Source organism: Delphinapterus leucas, chromosome 9 (genome assembly GCF_059928025.1).
Source record: "Delphinapterus leucas isolate spDelLeu-1000000601 "Yukka" chromosome 9, BTC_Dleu_Yukka2, whole genome shotgun sequence".
In the NCBI taxonomy this organism is placed as follows: Eukaryota; Metazoa; Chordata; class Mammalia; order Artiodactyla; family Monodontidae; genus Delphinapterus; species Delphinapterus leucas.
The window spans coordinates 14,219,124-14,244,959 of NC_143137.1; the positions used below are offsets into that span (position 1 = coordinate 14,219,124).

The 25,836-nt window shown below is 45.2% G+C and overlaps 1 protein-coding gene across 11 annotated transcripts in view; it reads left to right on the forward strand.

Annotated features, from left to right (window-relative positions):
- HIPK2 (homeodomain interacting protein kinase 2) overlaps positions 1-25,836 on the forward strand; it is a 196,828-nt gene that overhangs the window by 146,157 nt on the left and 24,835 nt on the right. For 7 of the 11 annotated variants that reach the window (XM_089917332.1, XM_089917331.1, XM_089917329.1 and 4 more), the window contains 6 exons: positions 3,444-3,606; positions 7,188-7,395; positions 8,494-8,615; positions 15,837-15,979; positions 18,743-18,922; positions 21,837-22,118. In XM_089917332.1, the coding sequence (XP_089773458.1) occupies positions 3,444-3,606; positions 7,188-7,395; positions 8,494-8,615; positions 15,837-15,979; positions 18,743-18,922; positions 21,837-22,118 (1,098 nt within the window). The remainder of the gene's footprint in view (positions 1-3,443; positions 3,607-7,187; positions 7,396-8,493; positions 8,616-15,836; positions 15,980-18,742; positions 18,923-21,836; positions 22,119-25,836) is intronic. The other 4 variants (XM_089917327.1, XM_089917334.1, XM_089917326.1 and 1 more) reach the window with 3 other exon arrangements.

A 25,836-nucleotide genomic window follows, 5' to 3' on the forward strand; every position in this document is an offset into this window, starting at 1 on the left:
GCTCAGAGATCGGTTAGTATAGTAATAGTCGAATAAGCCAGATGGGTAGAAAATGTGACCGGATGGGAGGCTTGAATTTCTAGGCTTGAATTTGGGGGAAGCGAAGCAGTTTCCGGTTGGACAGTCTAAGGAATGGGTGGCTGGAATTGACCGCAGGTCACTGGAGGTGAGAAGGAACTAAGAAGCCAGGATGTCTGACGAGGAGTCAGGGTGACCTCTGAAGTCTCCCAGGTGGGCGGGACTGAGCTAGTGGCCCAGGCCTCGGCGAAATGAGGAGGAAAGAAAAGACGTGAGGCTGTGCGGCCTGAGCGTGGGAGGGGGTAGTAGGAGGCACCATAACAAAGGACCACTGAGTGGCTGAGTGTCTTAAACAGCAGACATTTATTTTCTCATCATTCTAGAAGCCCAAGATCTAGGTGTTTGGCAGAGTTGGCTTTTTCTGTGGCCTCTCTCCTTGGCTTACACATGGCTGTCTTCTGCCTGTGTCTTCACATGGCCTTCCTTTTTTGCATGTCTGTGTCCTAATTTCCTCCTCCTTCTGAGGAATTGGATTAGGGCCCACCCTAATGACCTCATTTTACCTCTTTAAAGATCCCATCTCCAAAGTCAGTCACATTCTTAAGTACGGGGGGATTAGAACTTTAACTTAATGTGAATTTGGGGAGCACAGTTCAGCCTATAACAGAGAGTAATGAGAGATAGCACTTCAGCCTCTCGACCCCGAGGCGCTTGGGATGTGAAAGAATAAACAGTCACCTCCCTGGGTGTCTGCTGGGAGAAGCAGGGTGCTCGAGAGAGCAGCAGATTTTAGATAGGGTCAGGAGGGAGAGGGAATACACGGGAAGAGGCCGCGGATCAGAGACAGCTGCAGGTCATCATGGGCCCTGCCATGGCCACAATCAGATTGGGCTGATTAAGGCTGGATTTGACCTTAACCAGCATATGAGAAAGGATGGTGTGGCACCTACCATGGACGGTGCTTCCTCAGTTTCAGGTCTGTTCCTTATTAGCTGTTGTTGAGCAAGTCAAATTTTATTGCAACGACCAGACACTGCCTCTAACTTAGAAGCACGTTTGAAACAACCAAACTCCTGTATAAAGAAGGAACTTGGACCCATCCCTTGCAAACTCTCATGGGATTTGTCCTTTTTCTGGGTGTGGTAGGGGTAAGTCAAGGGGTGTCAGTCTGTACCACAAAAGAAAGGCAAACTTGGTGATTTGCTGGATGGGGCCCCATAAGATCAGTCTTTGCGTATTCGGGGTGAAGTGGGATGACTGAGAAACAGCTATAGATAGGAGATGGAGGGGTGCTGACTAGAGGGCTCCCGTTACCGTCTGCACCAAGTCAGTGAGACAGTCCCCTGCATAAAGTTGGGGGCTTGGTTGAATGACCTCAGGGTTCTGTCTGTCCCTGGGTTCTGTAAGGAAACAGATATAGGGTGCTTCACTGTGTGGGATGAAGACCAAGCGTGGAATCCATGGGCATCAGCTTCCAATTCAGAACTTGGTGTGAGACCAAGAGAAGAACTGACAACTTAGATTTCGGAAAATAAGCCTCGGAAGGAAAGAAGGGTCTTTGCGCATACCCAGGCTTACCCAAGAGTAGGCCTGATCCCCAGGTAACCCTAGAACTTGTTGGGCAGACCATGGAGCACTCTGGGGCTAGAAGAAACCTCCAGGCCACCCCACCGCCCTGCTAGAGACCCCACCTCTGGGGCTCGGCCAGGGTTACGCCAGCATCCAGATTAACAGGTGAAAGAGACTCCACTCATTTCTCCACGCCAGGATTCTGGTGCACAGATTCCTTAAAACCACTCTCAGAATGAACCCAAGGTGAAAGTGCTTTCCTCTAACTGAAACTAAAAACTCAGACCATTTCAGCTAGAAGATTCTGAGTCTAAAAGCTTTGTGTTGAATTGTCAGAAAACCGTTGATGCATTAACTACAGTCCAAAAAGAACACAAAATCTATTGTTTTATTCCTTCAGCCTCCATGTGAAAGCACTTAGCAGTGGGCTTGATACTTAGTAGATGCTCAAAACATGTTGGCATTACCAGCATTAGTAATAGTGTTTCTAGCTCTTGGTTACTGGAGAATACGTTTTCCTTCCTGTCCAGGGCTGTCAGTCAGTAAGTGTTTATTTAGTGTGCATTGTGTAGCCAATGTAAGTAGTCATTAACTCAGAAAGAATGTCTAAGTCAGTTCAGAACATCATTCATGGAGAGGATGTTTTGGGATAGCCCACAAGCACCTGCTTGGCCCAGAATATAACTTACCTATAGTATGTGGAAACAGTGTGCATTTGTAATCTTAAAAGAGTAGAATTTTATATTGTTATTAAACTATTTATACTTAAAATAAGTATTTTAAATTGAAATTTAATATTCATTATCTTGAATATTACCATTTGAGGAAAATTAATTAGAAGAAGACAAGTGAATGAAAAACAATGTATAAATTCTAAAGGACACTATATGGTGGATTTTCAAAAGCTTGGTCAGGGCCACTCGTGGCTTTCCTTGTCCTTGATGCTGGTATCAGCAACACTTCTATACTTGACTTTCATAATTAGAGTTTTGTTTTGATTCACAAATGCAATGGAGAAAGAAAAAGAGGAAGAGAAACTTTACTTCATGTAACTGGGAAAGAATTAGAAAACTGAAAGGCAGAATGAAGGAAGGTGAAGAGAATGTACATGTGTATGTGAAGACTGCCAATAATTAGCTCTTGATCTTGACAAATTACCCATCCTCTGTCTGCTTCAGCCTTACTCATAAAATAGGGCCAACGGTCGTATCTCTTCCCCTCGTGGTTGCTGTAGGACTGAATGAGACAGTGCTTGCAAACAACTACCACACTGTCAGTAAAGTTAGCCACTAGCAGTAATCATTAAGATCATTGTTTTCATTCCATACACAATCCAGGGGCGTGGCACGAGGTCCTGGTACTGGGTTGGCTAGTTCCTTGGCTGACCCCTAGATGGCGCTGGTGCCCTAGACTAGCTGGAAAGGGTGAGCGCGAGGAAGGTGGAGGCAGGTCATCAACTGCTGTTCAACGCTCCCAGAGAACTTATACGTTTGTTTATGCGCCAGAAACCACTTTGAAAGCTGAGAATGAGCGGTGAAGGTGCAGGCAGATCAGCAGCATGAGGAAATGCAGTGAGAGCCCAGAGGTCTGTTGTGCTGACGGAGAACCTTTACCCACCAGGATGGGGAGAAGAGGTAGTGAGACAATGGGGGGATTCATCTGAGTACCGCCGACTCTTGCAAATGCAGACGCTGCATGAGAAATCCAGGAAACTGAGACCTAACGTGAAGTGTCCCGGTTGTTTTGTTTATTAGATTAACTGTTCTCTCTTTTTCTCTCTCCGTTTTCTCCCCTGGATTCCACCTTACCCTCTTGTCTTTCCCTAATGCCTCTGTCTCTGCCTTTTGCGTGAACAGCGTCAAATCATGTTTCCAGAACATGGAGATTTGCAAGCGTCGGGTGAACATGTACGACACGGTAAACCAGAGCAAAACCCCTTTCATCACACACGTGGCCCCCAGCACATCCACCAACCTGACCATGACCTTCAACAACCAGCTGAACACCGTCCACAACCAGGTGAGTGGGGAGCGGAGGGGAAGGCAGGCGGGGTTGATAGTGTGAGCGACAGGAATTGTACTTTCCCACCAAACCGAGTCAGGAGACAAAACTCCTCCAATATCACGTACAACAGACAGAATCCCTCTGCTGTCACGTTCAACTCTGTAAGAAAGTGTGTGTTCCCAAGGTTATTTCATCTGAGAATCCCAGGCACTCTTTGTATTGACTACTGGCTCATGGAAAGGTCCCAGAAATGACTCACTAAGGGAGTTACTTCTGAGATGGTACCTCTTATTGCTCTCCTGTCTTGATGTGGGAACAAGGTAAAGGAGGTGCTGTGATCTTTTTATGACCGACATCTGCCTGATAAAGAATTCTAGAACTGGAAGGGATGCTGACGGTCACCCAGCTCAGGCCCTTGCTCCTGGTGTCCACACTGCTGGGTCCACACGGTCTCCTTTCAAGACAGATAAAACCTGTCCTTTTCCAGCTCTTGGGGAGAATCAATTCATCAGTCTTGTCACCAGAATTCCAGCAGTTAGAACTAAAAAGGGACAGGGAAACTGAGGTTTTCTTCCTGCAGCTTTCCAGCCTTTTGCAGAAAATTAGAAGAATCTAGCACCTAATACACTGCTCAAAATATGGATGACACCCAGGAAATAGTTACTGAACGAATAATCCCCAAGTCCTCACTCAGGCTGCCGCTGGTATCTAAGAGACTTTTAATTTTATTCCCACCAACCAGCCTTACCAGTTCCACCAAATAAATGTCCCTAGATTTTTTTCAGTCTTAATATCAATCTTTAATGACAACAGCACACCTGTGTGTGTGTGTGTGTACACACACACCCCACCCCATAGGAAGGGAGTGTATATGTTCTAATCCTGAAGTGTGAATACTCTGCTGGGCCATCTACTCCTTTCCGACAGGTCCTCTGCTCCCACGGAAGAGTCATTGACCCTGTTTTCCAGGCCATTCCTGGCATGGTGTGTTGCTAAGGCCCAGCTTTACTTCCCAGCCTGTCCTCTCCTTCTGCCTAAACTCTAGGAGAGGCTGCCTGGAATCTGCTGCCCCCTGGGGGCCCTTGGTGTTCTTACAATTCTCCTTAGTGGGAAGAGCTAATGTTCTCTACAGCCGAGTCCAAAATAATAAACATTCCCACCCAGTGCCTAGCTCAGTCCTCAGGCTAAGGCAGCCACAGCCAGTCGGGTGAACTCCTTGCCAAGATATCACCGTGGTTTTGGTCTTCATCACCAGAGCCCCATCACAGTGAGTGGACTATCTTGCTGGTGCCGTAAGCAGGAAGAGTAGAAGATACGTTGAAATGGGAAGGTTGGCCTAACTGTGAGGAAGGAGGGCCAGACTAAGATGCATACACAGTATTCGTTAGGCAGCAATTGGAGATTTTTGAGCAGGGTGGTGACATGCACAAAGTAGTCTTTTGGAAAGAACGTTCTAGCCTCTGTGTCCAAAACGAATTGGAAGAGAGGAAGCAGAGGCCAGAGCATCACTAGTCAGGGCCTTACAGGTCCCAGGCACCAGGACAGGCCTCAGCTAAGGAAGTAGTGATTAAAAAGAGGGTTCTGGGGACGTTTCGAGGGAAGGAGCAGCAGTACCAGCGACTGGCCAGAAGGGGGAGTAGTTGAGCGCCAGCGTGGGAACTGGAGGAGATTGGTGCTAGTGCCCTGAAGAGGGAAGCCCAGAGGCAGGAAGATGTGAGGAGGGTCTGGTCTCTGGTGTGTAGAGTGCAAGCAGGTGGTGGGAAGTGTGTATCTGGGGAAGCCTCCCAGAGAGGTGAGGCCATGGAGAGAACAAAGAGGAAACACAAGTCGTGCCATCAGTAGCAACACAGATGCTGGCCCAATACAGACGACTGTATATAAAACAGATAAACAACAAGGACCTACTGTATAGCACAGGGAACTATATTCAATACCTTTTAGTAACCTATAATGGAAAAGAATATGAAAAAGAATACACACACACACACACACATATATATGTAACTGAATCACTTTGCTGTGCACCAGAAACTAACACTGCATTGTAAATGAACTATACTTCAACAAAAAATAAAAAATTAGATTGGCCCAGAAGTTCGTTCAGGTTCGTAAGATCTTATGGGAAAAGTTCATAAGATCTTACGGAAAACCCAAACGAACTTTTTGGCCAACCCAACAAAAGATGCTGGCCCACACGTGTCACACGTGCATCCCCAGTCACACTACCTGGAGGCCAATTGTGTGGTGCTGCAAAAACAGACACTTATTGTTACAATAATATCTTAAAATCTAAACAAGGGCGCCAAATAATTTAGTGATTACTTTCAAATTCTTTTGCTTTGCACTGAAATTCAGCATCAAATATAAGTATAAAAATCATGTAAAATGAGACTTTATCCTTTTTATCAAATTTGACACACATGCATACCTTTCTTGAAATCCTGATTTTGTATGTGTCCACGATATCCTTGTGGCTCTTTCCCTCCTTACTTTTTTAGTGCTTGTAACCTCTAGTGGCAAAACCTCTTATAAAGGTTGAATCTGAAGCCATAGGTAACTCCACCTATCTTGCTAAAGGCTCAGCATGAAGAAGACTAAGATGGGGTGAAACTGGAGAATTCTCAGTTTAGAATTTCTTTTCCTTCCGTGCGTGGCTTTGCTTCACATGGAATTTCAATCTCAAATGCTGTCTCTTTCTGGAAGAGAAAGGAAAGAGGACATAACTTCAGTATCTATCTAACCCATCTCCATTTAAGTTCTCTTGACCCACTGGCATCTTTTCTCCCTGCCTTCCAGCTTTAGTAGTTGAACGCCAGCATGAGAATGCACCGAATTCCAACAAGTAACCCCAGTCTCAGCATGTCCCTCTCCGTCTCTATTTCTGCAGCGTATTTCTTTACAGTAACGGTGCTCTGCAATCATCTCAGGGCATCTGTAAACAGTGCTGCCCTTAGACCTGAGAAAAAGGGCCCCCTGCCTGGGCCCTCCCCAGGTATGTGTGCTTCCATGCCAAGCTCTGGGTACCTGGCACCCCAGGCTTGGTTTCATCCTCCCCAGTATGGACTGTACCACCAAGTCCAAATACATGCACCCAAAGGCCCTCAAGTTGTGGGACAGAGCTGGGACAGGGAGAGAAGGAAGGCAGGCATTCAGCTCCATGTTCCAGTGGCCAAGCCAAGGAATCTAAGAGGGATTCAAACTCAAACCCAGTCTTCCAGGTGGTTATGAAAGTGTACGTGTCCAGGTGGAAGGGCAGAACGTAAGTCCTTTAGCCGATTTTTAACTTTGCAGTATTTAGACATGATATGCAGGCGTCCACTTGCATTTGCAAGCCCCATAAATGTTAGGAACAGGCCTGGATGTAAGCACCGAAGGTGGTTCTGTGTCTCATGGGGCTGCAGGTGCCTGCTTTTCCCTGAGACTTTCCAACTGTATTTCCACTCCCCTCTGTTTTTGCTTTTTTGCTCTTGGTTTTCGTTTGTTTGTTTGCTCTTCTTTGAGTTCATTTATTTGATTTAGATTCGTGTCTCCCAACATGCCACCTCCCTCATTTTTTATTTGTGTTTATTTTTGTTTAATCCCCACCATTCCTTTAGGCTCCCACCTCCACCAGTGCCACTCTTTCCTTAGCCAATCCTGAAGTCTCCATACTAAACTACCAATCTGCACTCTACCAGCCCTCAGCGGCATCCATGGCTGCGGTGGCCCAGCGGAGCATGCCCCTGCAGACGGGAGCGGCCCAGATCTGCGCCCGGCCCGACCCCTTCCAGCAAGCGCTCATCGTGTGTCCACCCGGCTTCCAAGGTAAGGCTGAGTGGACACAGCCTCTCACCTGCTTCCAAGAGGACCACCTCTGGGGCGCCAGCCCCCAAACTCTTCTGTCCTGCTAAAGCCCTCTTCATTTCTTTTGCTGAGAGCCCTGGCATCACTGAGCTTGAGGGCCCCCGTACTGCGGCGGCCAGCCTAGAAACAGTGGGACTTACGTTTCGGCACCAAGTCAGCGCCTTGTTATTCTCATCACCTGCCAGTGGTTTCGGCCCAGGCCCAGTTGCTGTCTGTAAATCAGCGCATTGTGTGTGTTCCCATTGTTATGCTGATGTCAGCTCTTGCGTTTCCTCACATGGAATATCCTGTGTGGCTTATCTGTAAAAAATTGCCGATCTCCGACAGCCAACTAGTCCCAGTTCTTGTGAAGAATATAAATCTGTCTGGAAAGCGTTTCCTGGACACCACCCCCCGACCACGTGCCCACCAGGTGATCCTTTGGCCATGCACCCCGGCCTCTTCTCCTGAAAACTCTAAGCTGGAGTTGGCTGCTTGGTTACAGTTTACACAGAAAGCTCAAGAATTTGTCTCTGAAACCCTCCTGCTGTAAGTCTACGTGGTTCAGTCTGAATCAGTGCAATTCCAGCCACCTCACTCCTCCCCCAAGGCCTGGCTTTAACATAGGCAGATATATCTTCATGTCAAAAGCAGTTGTTTTCCTGCTGTAGTTTGCCAACATAACTGTTCCACTTTTGGCTTTAAAGATTCCTTAATCTTTCAAAGACCTAGTCTTTGAAAACATTCAAGGCTGTTTTCGTGGTTTTTTAAAATTTTAAGTTAGAGGGAATTCCCTGGCGGTCCAGTGGTTAGGACTCCACGCTTTCACTGCCAAGGGCCCGGGTTCAGTCCCTGGTCGGGGAAGTAAGATCCCACAAGCCATGCAGCACGGCCAAAAGAAAAAAAAAAATTTTTTTTTTTTTTTTTAAGTTAGAAACTAAAGGGGAGACTTCCAAAGGACCAGGCGGTATCTAGTGCCAAGGGAAGCTGAGAGCTGACACAGCAGGCTAGGAAGGTTCTCCTCGTCCAGCTGTTTCCAGTCACTTAGCCCTTTTCCCCCTTTCCCGTTGTCTGGACTAGGATTGCAGGCCTCTCCCTCTAAGCATGGTGGCTACTCTGTGAGAATGGAAAACGCGGTTCCCATCGTCACTCAAGCCCCAGGAGCTCAGCCTCTTCAGATCCAACCAGGTCTGCTTGCCCAGGTAATTCTTTCTTTATTATTACTGGTATTACTATGATCCATGTTAATGTTGTTCACAAAAGAGCTATATCTTCGCTAATTCCCTCCCTGGCAATGAGTTAGATGCTTGAAATCATTAGAATATATCAGTAATATTCTGAATGATGCCCAAGTGAATTACCTCCCTAAGTATCTAGCTTACAATTACAAGAAGAAATTTAGACACAGGGAGAGTCTGGGGAAATTATCATTGTATCTTTGCAATGCAAATTAATACGGGAGACCTAGGGTTTCATCCTAACCCTCTGTGACCCGAGGCAAGTCAGTTAGCGTTTCTTCCTTGTAAAACTGAAATTATTTTTTTAAAGCCAGAAAGAGCCTTGGAGATTATCTCTTTGTTTTATAGTTGAAAACCGGGATCACAGAAGCTTTGGGATGGAACCTTCCTTATCTGTTCACACAGGTACCCTGACAGAGTCTTAGAATGAAATCACAGAGGTGAAACTGGTTGAAAATATGTAAAGCGTTGTGGGAATTTTAGGTAACCATAGTGGTGTAACGCTAACAGTAATAATCCTTAATGTCACTTGAGCCTTAATAACAGATACATCCTCATTATGCCAGGCACTTTACAGTTGTTATTGATTTAATCCCCACAACATAGCAAGGTATTTGTCTCCTTTTGACAAATAGGGGAAATGAAGCACAAGCACTGGCTCAAAGTCACACGGCAATTAGGTGGCAGAATCAGAACAGAAACCCAAGACACCAGCATCTGTATTTTTACCACCATGCTGTATGTACTGTTTCTGTTGTTGGGCGTCAAGGACAGCTTGACCAAAATGTCGTTAGTTTAGAGGCACTTCTGTTTTTAAATAAAGTTGGTTCCCAAAGACACTTACTTATGGTGTCTTTTGTTGAATAGAGGTTTGGGGTTTTAATTTTAAGGTAGTCAAATTGCATAGGTCTATTTTGGGCTCACCGTATGCTATTGCATTGTCCTCTCCAATATCCTATTGTCTTAACTATTATGACTTTAATATATGTCTGGTATCTGGTCAGAAAAGCCCTGCTCCTATATTGTTCTTCAAAATTTCGCTGTCTACTCTTATCCCTTCGCTTTTCCGTGTGAATTTTATCATCACCTTTACATAAGAATTTTGGTTCCAAAACAAGCCAAAACAAAACCCAAAATTTCCTGGTTTGTATTTATGGGACTTGCATTGGATTTATATTTACTTTCAGGACATCCTTATAATATTAAGTCATCCCTGAACATGGTATAACTGTATATAAATTACCTTTTATTCCTTTCACTAAAGTTTTCTTTTGTTAGAATAATTCCTAAATATTTTACAGTTTTGTTATTAATAACTTTTTTAACTGTATGTTCTAATTATTTATCTTTGGTTCATAGGAATGTAACTGATTTTTCTTTATTGAGTTCGTTATCTAGCAATCCTTCCAAACTCTGATTAGTTCTGATTGTTTCTGTGAATTCCCTTGGATTTTCTATGTAGACTATCTTTTCATTTACAAATGATACAGTTTTGTTTCTTCCTTTACAATCTTTATAACTTTTATTTATTGTCCTTATATCACTGTGCTGACAGCCCCTCCACAACGTTTAATCACAGTGTTAATATTGAGCATCCTTAACTTGAACCTAACTTTAAAGGAAATTCTTCTAGCTGCTTGCCATTAGGGATTTTGTTTACTCTGAAGAGTTGATAGGGACGCTTCATCAAGTTTGCTAATTTTTAATGAATTAATATTAAGTTGCATCAAATGTTCTTTCTTCATCTATTGAAATGCTCCTGTGTTTTGGTTTCTTTATCTGTTAGTGTACCAAGTTACTTAATAGATTTTGTAATGTCAAACTATCCCTGTATGTCCAGGGTGAACTTTATTTAATCATGTTGTGCTTGATGTGTTTGTATGCTTTTCAATTCTGGATAGTTTGCAAACACTACAGCTAGTATTTTTGCATCTATGTTCATAAGTGAGAAGCGGCATGAATTTCTCTTTCTTGTAGAATCTTTATCTGCTTTGGGCATCGAGATTACACCAATCTCATAAGATCTGCTGGATATTATTACCTCTTCTTCTGTTTTCTGGAACAGCTTGTTTGAGATTGATATTAGCCATTCTTCATCTCTTTGTCCTTATGTCCAAATTGAGACTGCAAATGACCACTAACACCAGCTTCCGATGGCACAGAAAGCTGTGTCTTGCTGAAAGTTTGTAAACAGAGAACCTTCAGCGTATAAAGCACACCTTCTACTCCTTCCTCTGTCTCTGGTCCTCATAGCTCCCTTTTGTTTGCAGTAGGAGTGGCTGGGCCCGTGAGCCATGGTCGCTGAGCCTGCGCGTCAAAGACATGGTAGACCAAAGTGTCTTGACATGCAGAGACGCCTAAGAGAGATTAAATTTAAAAAAAAAAAAAAAAAAAAAAAGTCCTGTCCTATCTAGCATCACTGTGTGTCTTTTTGTTTATTGGTTGCTTTTGATTTTTCTGTCACTCAATTCATGCCAATATGTTAGCGTATTAAGGTCGAGCTTTCCTAGGTTTTTGGGTTTTTTCTCTTTTTTTGGCTACATTGGATCTTCGTTGCTGCGCACAAGCTTTCTCTTGCTGCACACAGGCTTTCTCTAGTTGCAGTGAGCGGGGGCTACTCTTCATTGCAGTGCGTGTGCTTCTCATTGCAGTGGCTTCTCTTGTTGTGGAGCATGGGCTCTAGGCGTGCGGGCTCAGTAGTTGTAGCTCGCGGGCTCTAGAGCACAGGCTCAGTAGTCGTGGCGCACGGGCTTAGTTGCTCCGTGGCATGTGGGATCTTCCCGGACCAGGGCTCGAACCCGTGTCCCCTGCCTTGGCAGGCGATTCTTAACCACTGTGCCACCAGGGAAGTCCTCTCCTAGGTATTGTTTAATGGTCCCTTCAAAGGACGAAAATAAGCTAACTTCTAAAACTAGTAGGGCAGCTATAAAAAAAAAAAGAAAAAAAGCAATAATTAAACACGCAAGCTGACGCCTTCATTTTTCTTGGGATAAATTTCTAGGTATCAGGCAGAGGCACTCCAAAGATTATTACTTTAAATATATCCCAAAATTCTGCGTATTTCTTTTTATCTAATAGTTATACTTTTTCCAGGAGTTTATCTGTGAAAGTTTATAGAGTCTTTTAAATCCATCCCTCATGTTAGCTTTGTTTGCTCTGCCCTTTTCTGCCCCACCTCCCAGCAGCATCACATGTCCCTCAAAGGACATGTCCCTCTCTCTGGGGCACCCCAAAGATGTGTTCATGGAAGAAGAGAGTATAATCACACCCTCTCATTTCAGTGACACGAGGGTGATATGGATTGCCTTACCAGTAACACTTTTTTGATACCGCCTAAAAGGAGCTGTCACCTCTGTCCTTCCAAGCCCCAGCCCAGAGCTGGCATCTTGACCACCATCAGAAACTATGAATGAGTAGGTAAAGGTAGAGAGATGGGAAGTACAGTTCTTGATTGATACAGTATTGAATTTATCTCACTTTTCAAATGGCAAGATCCCAAACCTGCTTTGACCCTTCAGAGCCCCCAGGATATGGAGATTTCTGTTTGCCAGATCCTTGTAGACTCTGCCCTGCCATGAAGAAGTTTTGTGCATTCTTCTAGCCAATCAGCTTGTATCACCTGAACCCCTTTAAATGTTTCCCTAAGGATAAACCACTGGCTTGGACTCTTTAAACTGTTAAAATACAAAACTTCGATGCTTCTCAAAACCTTCTCTGGTTATTTTCAGCCAGTCTTTCCAACCATTCTGTCTTGCCGTCTGTGTCAGTCTTGCTTGGTGCCTGATATTGTTAATGAATAAGGGAGACTCTTTCATACCACTTTTATGCAGTTACCACCAACACCTGATCCTGAATAGGGCCAGCACTTTTATGTATCATCTCCGTAAAAAGAGGTAGTAGTTTGGCTGAGAGCATGGGCTGTAGAATTTGACTGCCCGTGTCCAGGTGCCAGCCCCACCACTTACTGGCTGTATCACTTTGGGGAAGTTATTTTTGAATTTAAATATAATTAATTATTATCATCGATATTGTATCATATTATTTTTCAGCTGAGCCTCATAATATACTATGATTCCATTTCTTTTCCTGTACAACGTGTTTTTCCTGGAATTAATGATTGTCTCATCTTTTCATTGGGTTAGTTTCCTCTGTGTCTATTATTATGCAGCCCCAAACTCTTCCAGAGTTCTAAAAGGCTTGTGTGTTTGATGTGTTGACGTGTTTGAGCACATTGAGAAGTTCAGTCGTTGTTATGTTTCTCTCTTTCTGAAATCTTTTAAGACTCTCCTTGTCTGCAGTGGTCTGAGATTTCATGACTGCATGTTTCCTTGTGAGTCTTTTAGAATACATTGTCCTGGACAACCTATTTGCCCTTTTTACCTGGAGAATTTTCTTTTATTTTTGCCTTTGTTAACTTCTTCCCTTCCATTTTCTCTGTTCCCTCTTTGCAGAATTCTTATTAATTAGGTGCTGGTGTTTCTGAAGTGATCTAATGATTTTCATATCTCCCCCTGACCCTGCCCACCTTTTTGTCTCTATATATTCGATCTATGCTACTTCCTAATATTTTCTCAACTCTGTGGAATCGTTAATTTCTGTTGTCATAGGTCTCATTTCCAAGAGTTCTTTCTCATTCTCTGAATATAGATATATCTTCTTATACATGATCTTGTTTCATGGAGATATATAGATAGATAGATAGATTTTTTTTACCTCTATGAGGACATTAATTACATATTTTTTTGAAATTTTCTTCTGATTCCTACACTGTTGTTGTTTCCTGTGAGTTTCATTTTTTTGTTTTAGTCTCTTTCATCTTAGAAGCTTCCTTTAAAATCTGACAATCCCTGGCAGTTCATTCATATCTAAGACTGAAGCACTGAAATAACTGGAGAGCTTCAGGGGCAGGGCGGTGGACTTCTCCATAGCTGAATGTGGGCTTCTGTATAGACCAGTAAGGAGTGAGCTCAACATTTTCATTGGCAGATCCCCTCTTGTCAAATGTATCTATATATTTTTTTCTCTTGGAATAGTCAGTTTCCCTAGAGAGAATCCTCCAGGCTCCTGCTTTGAGACTGGGGAGGCTGGGTAATAATTCTACATACCAGGGATCTGGGGGTGAAGGCATCTCATAGTTTAATATACAGACTTGTCCCTAGATTCCTTCAGTCTGTGAACTCAGTAATCGCCCTTCTGGTTAACAGCTTCTAAAATTTTGTTAACTGTTATTGTCACTTCCTGTTCTCTTTGTCCTATGGCTCTATATATTTTTTTCATTCCTTCACTGTCATTTTAGTTGAGCTTAAAGAGGGAGAGCAGTAAATGTATGTTTAATTTACCATATTTCCAGGCAAGCTATTTAACTTCTCTGTGTTTCAGTTTACTCATTTGAGAAAAAGGAGGGGAAAACAGTCCCTACCTCACAGGATTGGTCTTAAGAGAAAGTCAGAAAATCTATTTATGGTCTTAGTTCTATGCTTGGCACACAGTATGCATCCAGAAATATCAATGCTAATCTTATAAAGCGGTAATAAATTATAGAAATATCTGATGAAGTGTTGTCTGAAATGAGTTGAACACATCAATCAGTGATAGAGGTACAAAAATATCTCCCTTTGAAGTAAAATGTTAATATTCATTTTAGGGAAATAGGGAAAAAATAATGTCCTTAGCTTGATATCAAGATGTATTATTTTAAAATGACATTAGTCAAAACACATGCTTTTTATGAGATCTGAAATAATTTACAGGCAAAATCAGTAGAAATCTTACTGCCAGTGAAACTTATTCATTTAAGCTTTTGAGCTCATAACTGTTTCAGTCAATTAAATTATTTTTCTGCTCACCGTGTTTGAATTCAGTAAACCTGAAATACAGTTAAGTATAGTTACTTGCCTTGGTAGAACTGCTTCCTTCATTTCATCAACAGACATTTATTAAGCATTTACTGTTTCATCTGTGGTCCCTGAGCTTTCTGCCTCTATCAAAAAAGATCGGTAAGCAAACAGGCAATATCTACAAGGTATACGAGATTTCACTGGGTCTCATCTGCCACAGAGATGACAGGATCGACCAGGTGAACGATCCACTCAGGTCTAAACTGCGGCTATATCATTTTATACACATCACTACTTATTAAGCCTTGACTCAAATTTGTAATCCACTTCCAGAAGTGCTTGTTTGTACACGTGAGCCAAAACACACATATTAAACACATGCACAGTTTGTGGAGCACTACATTATATTAATTACCCAGTGTCAGTCATCTCCATCCCAATGGAAAGAGAGCTATAACTAAGATCCCAAATCTTTAAGTCCTTGCCCTGCCCAAGAGGAATTTTACCTTAGTGGTGTTCCTTCAAGTGTCCAGCTTTGGACAGCTGTGTTCATTGTGAATCATTTAATAACCAAAGGCAAGCAGAATAGTGACTGAAGATACAGAGAGCTCAAAACACAGTACACGCACGTGCATGCACACATGTAAGTCTGTTCAAGGAGGAATCAAGAAAGTTCATTTTAGACTTCTTAGAAAACGCTTAATATTTACGAAGAATCAAGCTGCGACTCCCCCACTGTCTCATTTTTGCTTTGAGGAGGTCAGGGTAATTCTCAGGTAAGCTTAAGGTCCCAGCTAAGGATTGTACATCACACTCGCCTGCCCTCAGTTGCAGGCAAGTATCGGATACTTGGTGATCTCAGAATTATGTTAACTTAGATTCAGAAGATAACACAAGTTGGACCTCTAGATTCTAGCTGATAAACACAAGGCAAAATATTAAATAAAGGATACTAGACAGAAAACTTCTTGAGGGCAAGAAGTTACCCTTGTATGGCCCAATGCAACTACCTCAATCTCTTGCACGCAATTGTGTGACAGAATAAATCAATAAATGAACTCTTGGAAATTTTAAGCTTTGTTCATTAGAGCAAATTCATAAATAAATCATTCTTCAATGTGAATGAATTGCTTCCATACAGTTCTTTGCCCATATCCTTATTATCTTCTGTTGACGTCCCATGTGCTAATTTTATCTCCCCTGGATTTTGAGGCCAAAGAGCAGGTCTCCACTTTCACACCTATCACAGGGTCTAGCACAACTCTGGGCACAGAATAAGTGCTTGACTCATGCAGATTGATTTTATGACTGACACACATGGTGACAGCAAACGTCCTCTGTCCTACAGCAGGCCTGGCCAAGTGGGACCCAGCAGATCCTGCTTCCCCCGGCGTGGCAGCAGCTGACTGGGGTGGCCACGCACACGTCGGTGCAGCATGCAGCTGTGATTCCCGAGACCATGGCCGGCACCCAGCAGTTGGCCGACTGGAGGTAAGCGAGGCAGCAGGCATGTCTGGGATGGGAGGCACGTCTACCACTGACCCAGAGAGCTGCCGGGCTGGCCTGTACCAGAATCTCCTGGTTTTTAAATTAAAAAGATTATTAGGTGGAATAGACTACAGTGTAATGAGAGGTTATTTTTAAATAAATGTGTACCAGGACACTAGAAAATCAGCTTCATTACATTATGGTCAGTTGTCATTTTCCGCCCAAAATTCAGTTCCATTATTTGATCACCAGTGTAATTCACCAGACTTGGCATGGGGCGATTTTTTGGTTGTTTCTCAGAATTAAATTCCACTCCCAGAAAACAAAGATTTGTCACCAGCGAAAGGATGCGGAAGAGAGTCCCTGGGGCTCCTATGCAATTCCGGAAAGTGTTCTCGAGGTGTTCCGAGACGCGAGCACACTGGAGTCATCGCAGACCTCCCAGGGGGAGGCTTGACAGAAAGGGCTTTATTTGGGATGATAAAGTCTGGTGTGTTTGCTGAGTGTGTCTCTTCAGTTGATAGTCATATCTTCGAGATCCAAGTGCACTTTCCGCAGACCCCAGAGGCAACCAGCTGACAGCCACCAGCATGCCACACCCCCTGCATCTGTTTCCAGAGCCCCCCACCCCATCCCGCTCGCCAGCTTCATCACTGACACGTCGCTCCGTTGTTTTTATGGCCGCTTTCCACTTTTCCTTGTACCTGCCACCCACCCCACGCCAACACCACCACCATGCCCCGCTGCACCAGTGCAGAAGCAAATGGCAGCCCCCAAGTTGTCCCCAGCTTCCCGTGGCCCCCTGCACTGTCTCTCTTTCAGCCCAAACAGCAGGGCAGGTCACACCCCTCACCCTCTTGACAGTCTCCATACCAACCATGGAGCCTCCTGACAGCTCCTTTTCTGACCTGAAAGGCTACTGTGAATGAAGAGCTCTGGACAAAAGGTTGAGAGGTAGAGAGACAGGCCCCCAGTCCAGCCTCAACTGTAGCTTCCTCTGTTCTGCCAGTTAATTTTCTAATTACTAATATACTAATTCTAATTTAATTTACTAAGAAGAAGAGAGGAACACGGGCTGTTTATCACAGCCCCATTCACTTCCCACTGACAGCACTCCCCCTACATTTCCCCCCACTCATTGGCAGCACTTTCAAACCAGGTAAAGCTGGGGTCATGTCTGGCCCTGCAGGACCTGGGAAAAGTTACTTAACCTGTATGAGCCTTGGTTCTTCTTCAGTAAAGCGGGGATATTCGTCTATTCATAGGATCGTTGGGAGGTTTAAATTTAAGATAAAGAAACAAAGCACTTGACTGAATTTAACGTACCCTACCAGCGCCTGGTACATGACAGGCAGTAAATAGATCTGTTATCTGCCCTTCCCCCATTCCCACTGGTTCATGCTCAGCAAGACCACCTTCCCTCTTCAGCTCATTAGGAACAGCAACCAAGTGGAAAGCTGTTTGACCAGTTGTGTTTTTTTCCTCACCCCTTCTTCTAAAAGACCACACGTACGCTGTACTCCTTCTTTCCTTTGTCTTTCAGCATTTCTAGCTCATTGAATTTCAGCAGTACTCACTCACTCATGCATATTTTCTTATCCCTCATCCCTCCTCATCTCTGATCTGGTGACCACAGAAGACACCTAAAGCCGACACAGTTTCTTTTCAGTCTCTTCTCCATTTCATGTGTGGTCCAAAGAACATCTGTAATCATGGCTAAAAAACAAGAGAAGTACCAGTGCTAGACCTGTATCAAAGGAAAAAGAGTGCCATGTCTGTAGATGAAATAGCAACAAAGTAAAGAAGCTACAACATCAGTTTCTAAAGTTCATGGAAATGTCCAAAAGTGTCTCCCTACTTCTTTTTTTCCTATTCATCTTTCTCCCTAAGTTTCAAATACAAATTTCATAATATTTTAAAAATTCAGATGAATTCTATACCTTTTCATTTTATTATGTATTAAATGGGTTTTTATGGGCAATTCTCTTAATTCATCACTACTCTTAATATTTCTGTGGGAAAACAAGCCTTTGAGCGCCACACAACCCAGATCCCATATAACCCATTTTCAGGATAATGGCTGGCAATGTTTCTTATCAGCATGTGTCTGACGTTAGTAATTTTCACTTAGTACCAAACTCTATGCATGTCTAGTCAACCTTCAGTTAATCTAATTGTTCATTCAGGAAGCGTGTAACTCATTAATCAGCTACTACACGCCCGAGCGTTGTGCTAGCCGCTGAGGAAATTCTAAAGTGTTAACACTTCCGAACGCCAGAACCATACGGCGCCCAGTCTTCGAAGTGTGTTTCTCACATAAACTACAATATCCTCCCTTATAAAGTGGTATTACTGAGATATCCTGCCTCCCTCACAGAGTGGAATCACCCACTGAAGGCACTTGGTAAATTCTAAAATAAAATACACAGCACAGTCACCTGTTCAGGGACTTGAAAAGCTGGAGGGAATATTTATTTTCTCTCCCCAGAACTTAAGCTGAGTCTGCCTACTTGGCATCTCCCTGCTTGAAATGCCCTCTTTCTCACTCACCAAGTTGTGTCCCTGCCACTTAAATGTTACTGCACCAGGGAAACTTACCTGTTGAAGTCACCTGGGGTGGCTCCTCCCTTCAACAACTCTCTGGGGAGTGAGAGACCCACCTTTTGGGTTTCGTTTGGCTTTTAATTGGGGAGGGAACTTTATCTTATAAATGAGCTCTGTTTCTATAAAACCAGTAAAGAGCCTCTTTGCCCATCTTTCTTTTAGGAACACGCATGCTCACGGTAGCCATTACAATCCCATCATGCAGCAGCCGGCGCTATTGACTGGTCATGTGACCCTTCCAGCAGCTCAACCCTTAAATGTGGGCGTGGCCCACGTGATGCGGCAGCAACCTACCAGCACCACTTCCTCCCGGAAGAGTAAGCAGCACCAGTCCTCTGCGAGGTAGGTGGTGAAAGAGTCTATCCTTGTAGGAAGGAGACCTCAAGGAGCTTGGAAGTTAAAGATCTGGATCCCTGGAGTGGGACAGGAAGTGGCCAGTAGAATTTGCTAGACCATGTGGGGAGCACTAGGGTTTGAAGGAGGCACTCATTTTGAGGTCTGAGTGCTGACCCTGCCAGCACCCAAAGGTTGGGGGCCTGGGACCACAGTGTTCAGTGTCTGGGCCTTGAGCGGTTCTCCACTTCTCTAGAAAACACTCAGGCTGACCTCTGAAGTTGCATTTTCAAAACCATAATAACTTTATTTAAAAGTAGTAGAGGGAATTCCCTGGCAGTCCAGTGGTTAGGACTTGGTGCTTTCACTGCCATGGCCGCCCTGTCAATCCCTGGTCCGGGAACTAAGACCCAGCTTCTGGTGCAGCCAAAAAAAAAAAAAAAAAAAAGGTAGTACAGAAATGTGCTTTCTTTGAAATCTAAGGTCAGAAATTTAACTCATTTAGCTACTTGCTTAAATACAAGCAGTAACTTTGGTTAATCCTAGACACTAACCAGCAGAGCAATAATCTTTCCCATTTCCTTTAAATCCAGTTTCATCTCCATGAACTCTTAAAAATCAAGATTGACAAAGGCCACGTGCTGTTTAATTGCATTGATAAGGTATTTTGGAAAAGGTTAAACTATAGGGACAGAGATCAGATCAGGAGCTGCCAGGGACTAGGGTTGGAGAGGAGAGGATTGACAAGGAAAGAGCATAAGGGAATTTTTCAAGGTGATGACAGAGTTCTATATCTGGATCGTGACGGGGGTTACCTGACTGTATATTTGTCAGAACTCATCAGGCATTTCAAAAGGGTGTCTTCCACCGTACATAAATACCTCAAGAGACCTGACTTTTAAAAAATAGAGATTTCCAAAAAAAATTTTTTTTTAATTTTTTTAAAAAATAGAGATTTCCAGACAAACGAACAAACAAGAAAATCAAGATTGTGTGGATGCAGAATTTTTCCTGCATCTCTCTCCAGTGGCACTGGCTGGGAGATACCTAATTGCTCATTTGGAATAGGCTAATCAAGAGAAGTCTAGTATAGGAAATGTCTAGTGAATTTTGGTTTTCTACTTCCTTGTATAGGAAGGTGCCAGAAATTAGGCCCGCCCTTTTTCATTCTTTTTCACTTGAAAACTAATCCAAGAGCTGACTTCCTTAAGTTGTCATCCTTCCCGAACAAGATTCTTATTTGGATGTTTCTGACAACTTAGGGAAATTCATGTCAGATCAGTGGCAGGCTTCCAGAATGCTTTTGCGTGGCAGCCCTGTGACAGCACACCTGTGTCTTTGTTAGATTGGGCGGCAACAGAAGCCACTGTCTCGATCCTCACGTGCTGTCATGCTCACCCTGGTAGGTGGTCGCCAGAACCCTGGTCTGGCCAGGAGGTGGGGTTTAGCCTCCTTGTAGCTCACCTTGGCCAGGTAGGGGCAGGAAGAACCCTTGGCCTCTGACCTGCTGGCAAGTCCCTCTTTCTTGCCTCCTCACCATCCAGCTGCCTTTAGGAAGGCTCATTGCCGGTGCATTTCAAGATCAGTATCACTATAGTGAAAATTGGGTGTTGTCCTATTTTTAAGACCAGTGCCTTAGGCATAACAGTTGGGAAGACCAGAAGGCTTTCCCCTGTCAGGTGGTGCCATCAGGCATACTCTTCTTTAACAACACCAAATGGACCATATTTTAACTGCTCGAGTAGTGAAAACATAATCTCAAAATTGTAACGTATTAATAATAACAAATACGTAGTTCTGTGGTAAGTACAAAGAATGGAACAATCTTATCAGTAACACTTCTTACTACGAGCCCCCCAAAAGGAACAAGCAACATATCTGATATCAACTAAATAGAAAATTAAATAGATCTGCCTTTATGGAATTATTTTCATCTTTATTGCCATCCCTTTAGCTAGAAGATGCTAGAATCTCTAAGGACATATCACAGTCTTAAGTTTCATCATAGGCTGGCTTTGATCTCACTGTACAGATATGACCAAGGTCAGCAAGGGTTGATGGGGAGGGGAAAAGGTAAGGTATTTTTTTCTCCAAAGTTACCAGAAACTACATTGGCTGATTTGATAAGTAATTTTGAGTTGATCAAAATCAAGATTAAAAGGTCCGTTTTTAAGCATACCTTTTCCTCTTGCATTTTTCCTGATTTTTCATTGCAATTGAAACAGACTGGTAAGGTTCCTGTGATGCCCGTGTGTCAAAAATCCAAAAAAAACATTCTTTGAAAAATTATACCCACACAGATACTTTTATGGTCATGTCCATAAAAGGAGGAAGAAGGGAAAGCTAAGCTTTAACATTAGATCCTTTAGATCCAGGAACTCTTAGGAAGTGCGTGTTTTCGTGTAATCAGTGGTAAGCCAGCCATTAGCAAGGAAACTAAAGCTCCCTGTGCAGATACTTTTCTTCCACCTCTCAAACAAGAGCTAAATACATTGGCGAGGATGACCAGATTGAGCTCAGGGAGTTGGGCCTCGACCCTGAAGACAGCGGGCCGCATTGGGGCAGACACCCCTGAAATCCTGGGCGTTACGTCTGCCCCCACAAGACCAGCCCAGTCATGGGTCACAGCCCTGTGCCCTCTCCTGAGAGCCCTGACTACTCCCTTTGTCCCGCTGGGGGCGGGTGCAGGGGGCCAGGCCAGAGCCCAGAGAAGGCCAGGCTGCTGCCCCCGTCTGTGTCGCAGCTAACGGAGAGAGAGCTCCACAGGCAGCCGCTTCTGCAGTCACATTAGGTCTGAGTGCCCTGGTCCTCTACCTGTTTTACGGAGACTTGGCAAAGCTGGTGTTTCTAGACAGTTGAGCCCCTCGGAAGGAGCTGCCGGGTCTGACCCTCTCCGTGAGCGTGTGTGGCTTTGTCGTTCCAGAAACGTCTCCACCTGTGAGGTGTCCTCCTCTCAGGCCGTCAGCTCCCCGCAGCGGTCCAAGCGTGTCAAGGAGAACACGCCTCCGCGCTGCGCCCTGGTGCACAGCAGCCCGGCCTGCAGCTCCTCCGTCACGTGCGGCTGGGGCGACGGGGCCTCCAGCACCACCAGGGAGCGGCAGCGGCAGACAATAGTCATTCCTGACACCCCCAGCCCCACGGTCAGCGTCATCACCATCAGCAGCGACACGGATGAAGAGGAGGAGCAGAAGCATGCCCCCGCCAGGTGAGGCTGTGCCACCTTCAGACTCCAGGAAGGAGCGGAGTTGCGTTTCCGTCTCGCACGGAGACAGTTATGGTGGATCTGGACCACCTTGCATTGTCCAGCATGATGACCCCTCTCTCCCGGCCCCTGAATTTTGGCTTTGCCGTGTCCTGGAGCCCTAAGGTGATTTCAAGGGAATGTCAAACAGATTTTCCATAATTGTTGAAAGCCGAAATGATTTTGAGTCACTTTGGTCTTAAAAAATAGTCACAGGCCCTTTACACTTGGGGGACGTGAGGCCGTAAAAATCAGGCACATGGTGCCAGTGTATTTCGAGCCTCCTGCGCTAAAAATCTCTGCCTCGGGCTATTGAATTTATTCCTAGTTGGTCAGGCTGTTTCTCTAACACTGCCTTGGCTCTCTCAGAATTTGAGGTAATTGTCCAATTAATCAGAAAGTTTCCTGTGTCTGATTAACCCCGTCTATGGAACTGCCAGTTGGCTCTTCACCCAGAGAGCATTACTGTTTATTCCAAAGCAGTAAGAACTCATTTCGCTCTCTATATGCTTCCTGGGGAGAGGGAAGAAATATTTATTATATTTGTGAGACTGTTCACCCTAGTGCCAGAGCCTCTTCTCTACACTTTCCAGCCAGACTGCAACGGAGTGCGGTGTGAGCTTGGGCTGTCTGATGGTCCCCTGGAACTTGCCCCTCTGGACGGTCGGTCCCCTGGCCTTCAGCACCCCCGGGCCTCGGGACCTTGTAGATCCAAAGTCTCACAGTCCCAACCTGCTGGCGCCTCCCTTTGGGACCCAGGACCTGGGAAGGGAGGCCTGCCCCACGCTGCCAGTCAGCGCACATCCCATGACCTGATGTGAAGCGTAACTTTCACAGTTAGGCCCCAATTACTAATTCCTGATTGGATACAATGTCTCTGATTATAATCACAAACCCTTTTGATTAGACAATAAATTCCTACACTTAAAATCATTACAAGATATGCAGATAGGATGATTCAAACATTCTCACTACAGCTATTTCTTCCTGCATGGGGCATCCCGTTCCCATCTTTATAATGAGCTCAGTGTCTTATCTTCTCAAGATAGGGCTAGTGTATCTTTCATTCCAGTATCCTCTTTAGTGGCCCAGCCTAGGCTTCAGTGTGTCTCAGAGAAGCATATCGTGGAGCATTTCTGGTCCTAGCATTGGGCCAGGCGCTAGAGGGGCCACGGGGCCGGGGGGATGGGGCTCAGTGCTTCATTCCCAGGCTGTCTGTTCCAGAACTGGCCTCAGTTTCCTTTTGGAGGACAGTCCCAAGTTGAGTCAATACCCCGTCCTGCCCAGTGCCTCGTGCCTCGCCTGCCCTTCCCAAAGAGAAAGGCTCCTCCCGGCTGGCTCCGGCCCGGACCCTGGCCTGGAGCAGCTCGTGCACACATCTGTAGCATCAGGCACGAGAAGGACCAGAAACCTCACACAACCCTTTGCCACAACTGGAAAAAGGCGATTTTAAAATCCGACAACTGACTAGATTGGAATATCATTTTGACATTTGAATTGACACAGAATCTCGACCTCTGTGCTCAGGAGAGAATTGAATAGTGGGTCTGAGGAGAAAGAGGATGAGAGAGCCATCTCCCCACCTGTCAGCCCGCTGCCGGGGCCGTGAGCGCAAAGCGAGCCAAAGCACAGGCTGCTTCCGCGGCAGCTCCGGGGCCCAGAAAGAAGAGAACTGGGGTACTTGACAGCATGTGAGGACCTTGGTGACTTCACAAGTGAGTCAAGACGTAGGGGAGGGCAGGGAAGGAGCTGACTGCCAGGTGCGTGTGTAAGCGACAACCACAGACAGCGACAGTGGGCTGCTGAGTACCAGAGCGTCATACAGTGGAAAGCGCAGGGGACGGCCTGCCTGCCCAGGGGAACGCAACGCACCAGAGAGGTTCCGCCAAATGGGGGAAGCTGCAGGCTGAGGCCAGCGCGTAATCGAGAGGGGTGTCAGCTGCGCACAGGTGTGAGGGGAGGCGCACAGAATGGGATGATAGTGTTTTCTGGAGGGATCAAATGATCCTTAAAGGAATGTTTTAGGACCCAGGAAGACAGGGAAGTGTATTTGATTCTGAGGAGGATCAAACAGAAACCAGTAGCTATTTTATTCATAGCGAACCCGCCGTGTAATGCGACCACGTTAATGTGACTGCATTTTGTAATGAGAAAAGAAACGGGGAAATACGATTACTCGTTCTTAGATATCAGAATTATGGCAAACTTTAACACAGTAAATATCTATTGGCCCCACTGGTAAGATACTACGCTCGGAACCACAGGTGCTACATAAATAAGGTAGAGAGCCTCTGTCCTCAGGAGGTTTGCAGGGTAATAAGCTGGGTAAGACGCTTGCAAATCATCATAACATAAAACAGAATATCAGCCCCCTAGAAACTAGCAGAGGCCTGTGGGGATTCAAAGGGGAAGTAGCTTGAGGAAGTAGCAGGGGAGAGGAGGCTTTTCAAGGTCAAAGGTCCTGATGGGTGTGGACAGTGGGTAGAGGAGGTGAGACTGCAAATTCCAGCGAGATAGGTGGTGGGCGGAGCCTCAGAGGTGGGCAGAAGGGATCAAGAGCACGTGGGGCCGCTGATCAGAGAGAAAGCAGGAGGCAAGGAAAGAAGGGACTTCAGATTGGAAAGGGAGATTTGAGGGTCTCTCCTTAGGTGGGCATGGCCAGCTTTGCGAGGAGCTGCTGAGGAGCTGCTGGGAAAGCATCAGTCCTAGGAAAACAAGGACGTGCCCCCAGGTGCAGCCCTCCAGCTGGAAGCTTCTCTACCTGTCAGTGCTCCAGTGTGAACCGTGGAGACTTCCCTCCTAGACCCTGACCGTTCTTGTTCCCAAACCTGATTTCTCCCAGCCGTGAGCATCTCGATTCTGATCTTCTGTGTCCCTGACCTCATTTCCTATTTGCGGCTCACCCCCAGTGCTAGCCCTGTAACTCTGCCTGAAATGCCGATCACTCCCCATCACGTGACTCAGCCTCAACACAGCAGCCAGAGAGCGGGATGGGGGGGTGATGCTCACAGGGGTGGTGAGCACGGACCACATGGCAGCGTCTTTTAGAGCCGACGTGAGACAAATAATGGTAAATCCACCTTTTTTAGGACTAAGCTTGTCACTAAATCTCTGGGACCAGCTGATAATTGCCTAGAATTTTCAGAAGAATGCCAAAGCAAAATTATTATTCCTGCCCCCCAGTACGTGGCACTGTTTGTTGCCGGATTAGGTGGATGGTCAGCAAGTCCTCCTTGTAAGGAGGACTCTAGAACGTGGGACAGGCTGGGGGCGAGTGAGTTAGAGAGGAGGGGAGTCATAACAAACATTCCCCAGGTGTTCTCACCTGCACTTCCTGTGCATCATTCGATGGAATAGACAAGGCCAGTAGTTGTAGTCCCATTTGATAGATGAGGAAACTGAGGCCCAAGAAAGGTAAGTGACTCACCCAGATTGACAAAGTTCTAAGTAGCAGAATTAGGATTCAGGTTCTGTGACATTGAGGAAATGGCAGTCTTAATTACCGGCAAAAATAATTGATTTCTCTTCAGTCATTAATTCAACACATTATAAATTGTGTCCTGTGCTTCCTCTGACCACCACCATGCCCACACCCATGGTCACACCCACTGTGTGCAGGGCACCAGGCCAGGGCAGTGGGAGAGTCCAGGGTATGTTCACTGAGCCCTGACTGGGGCGAGGC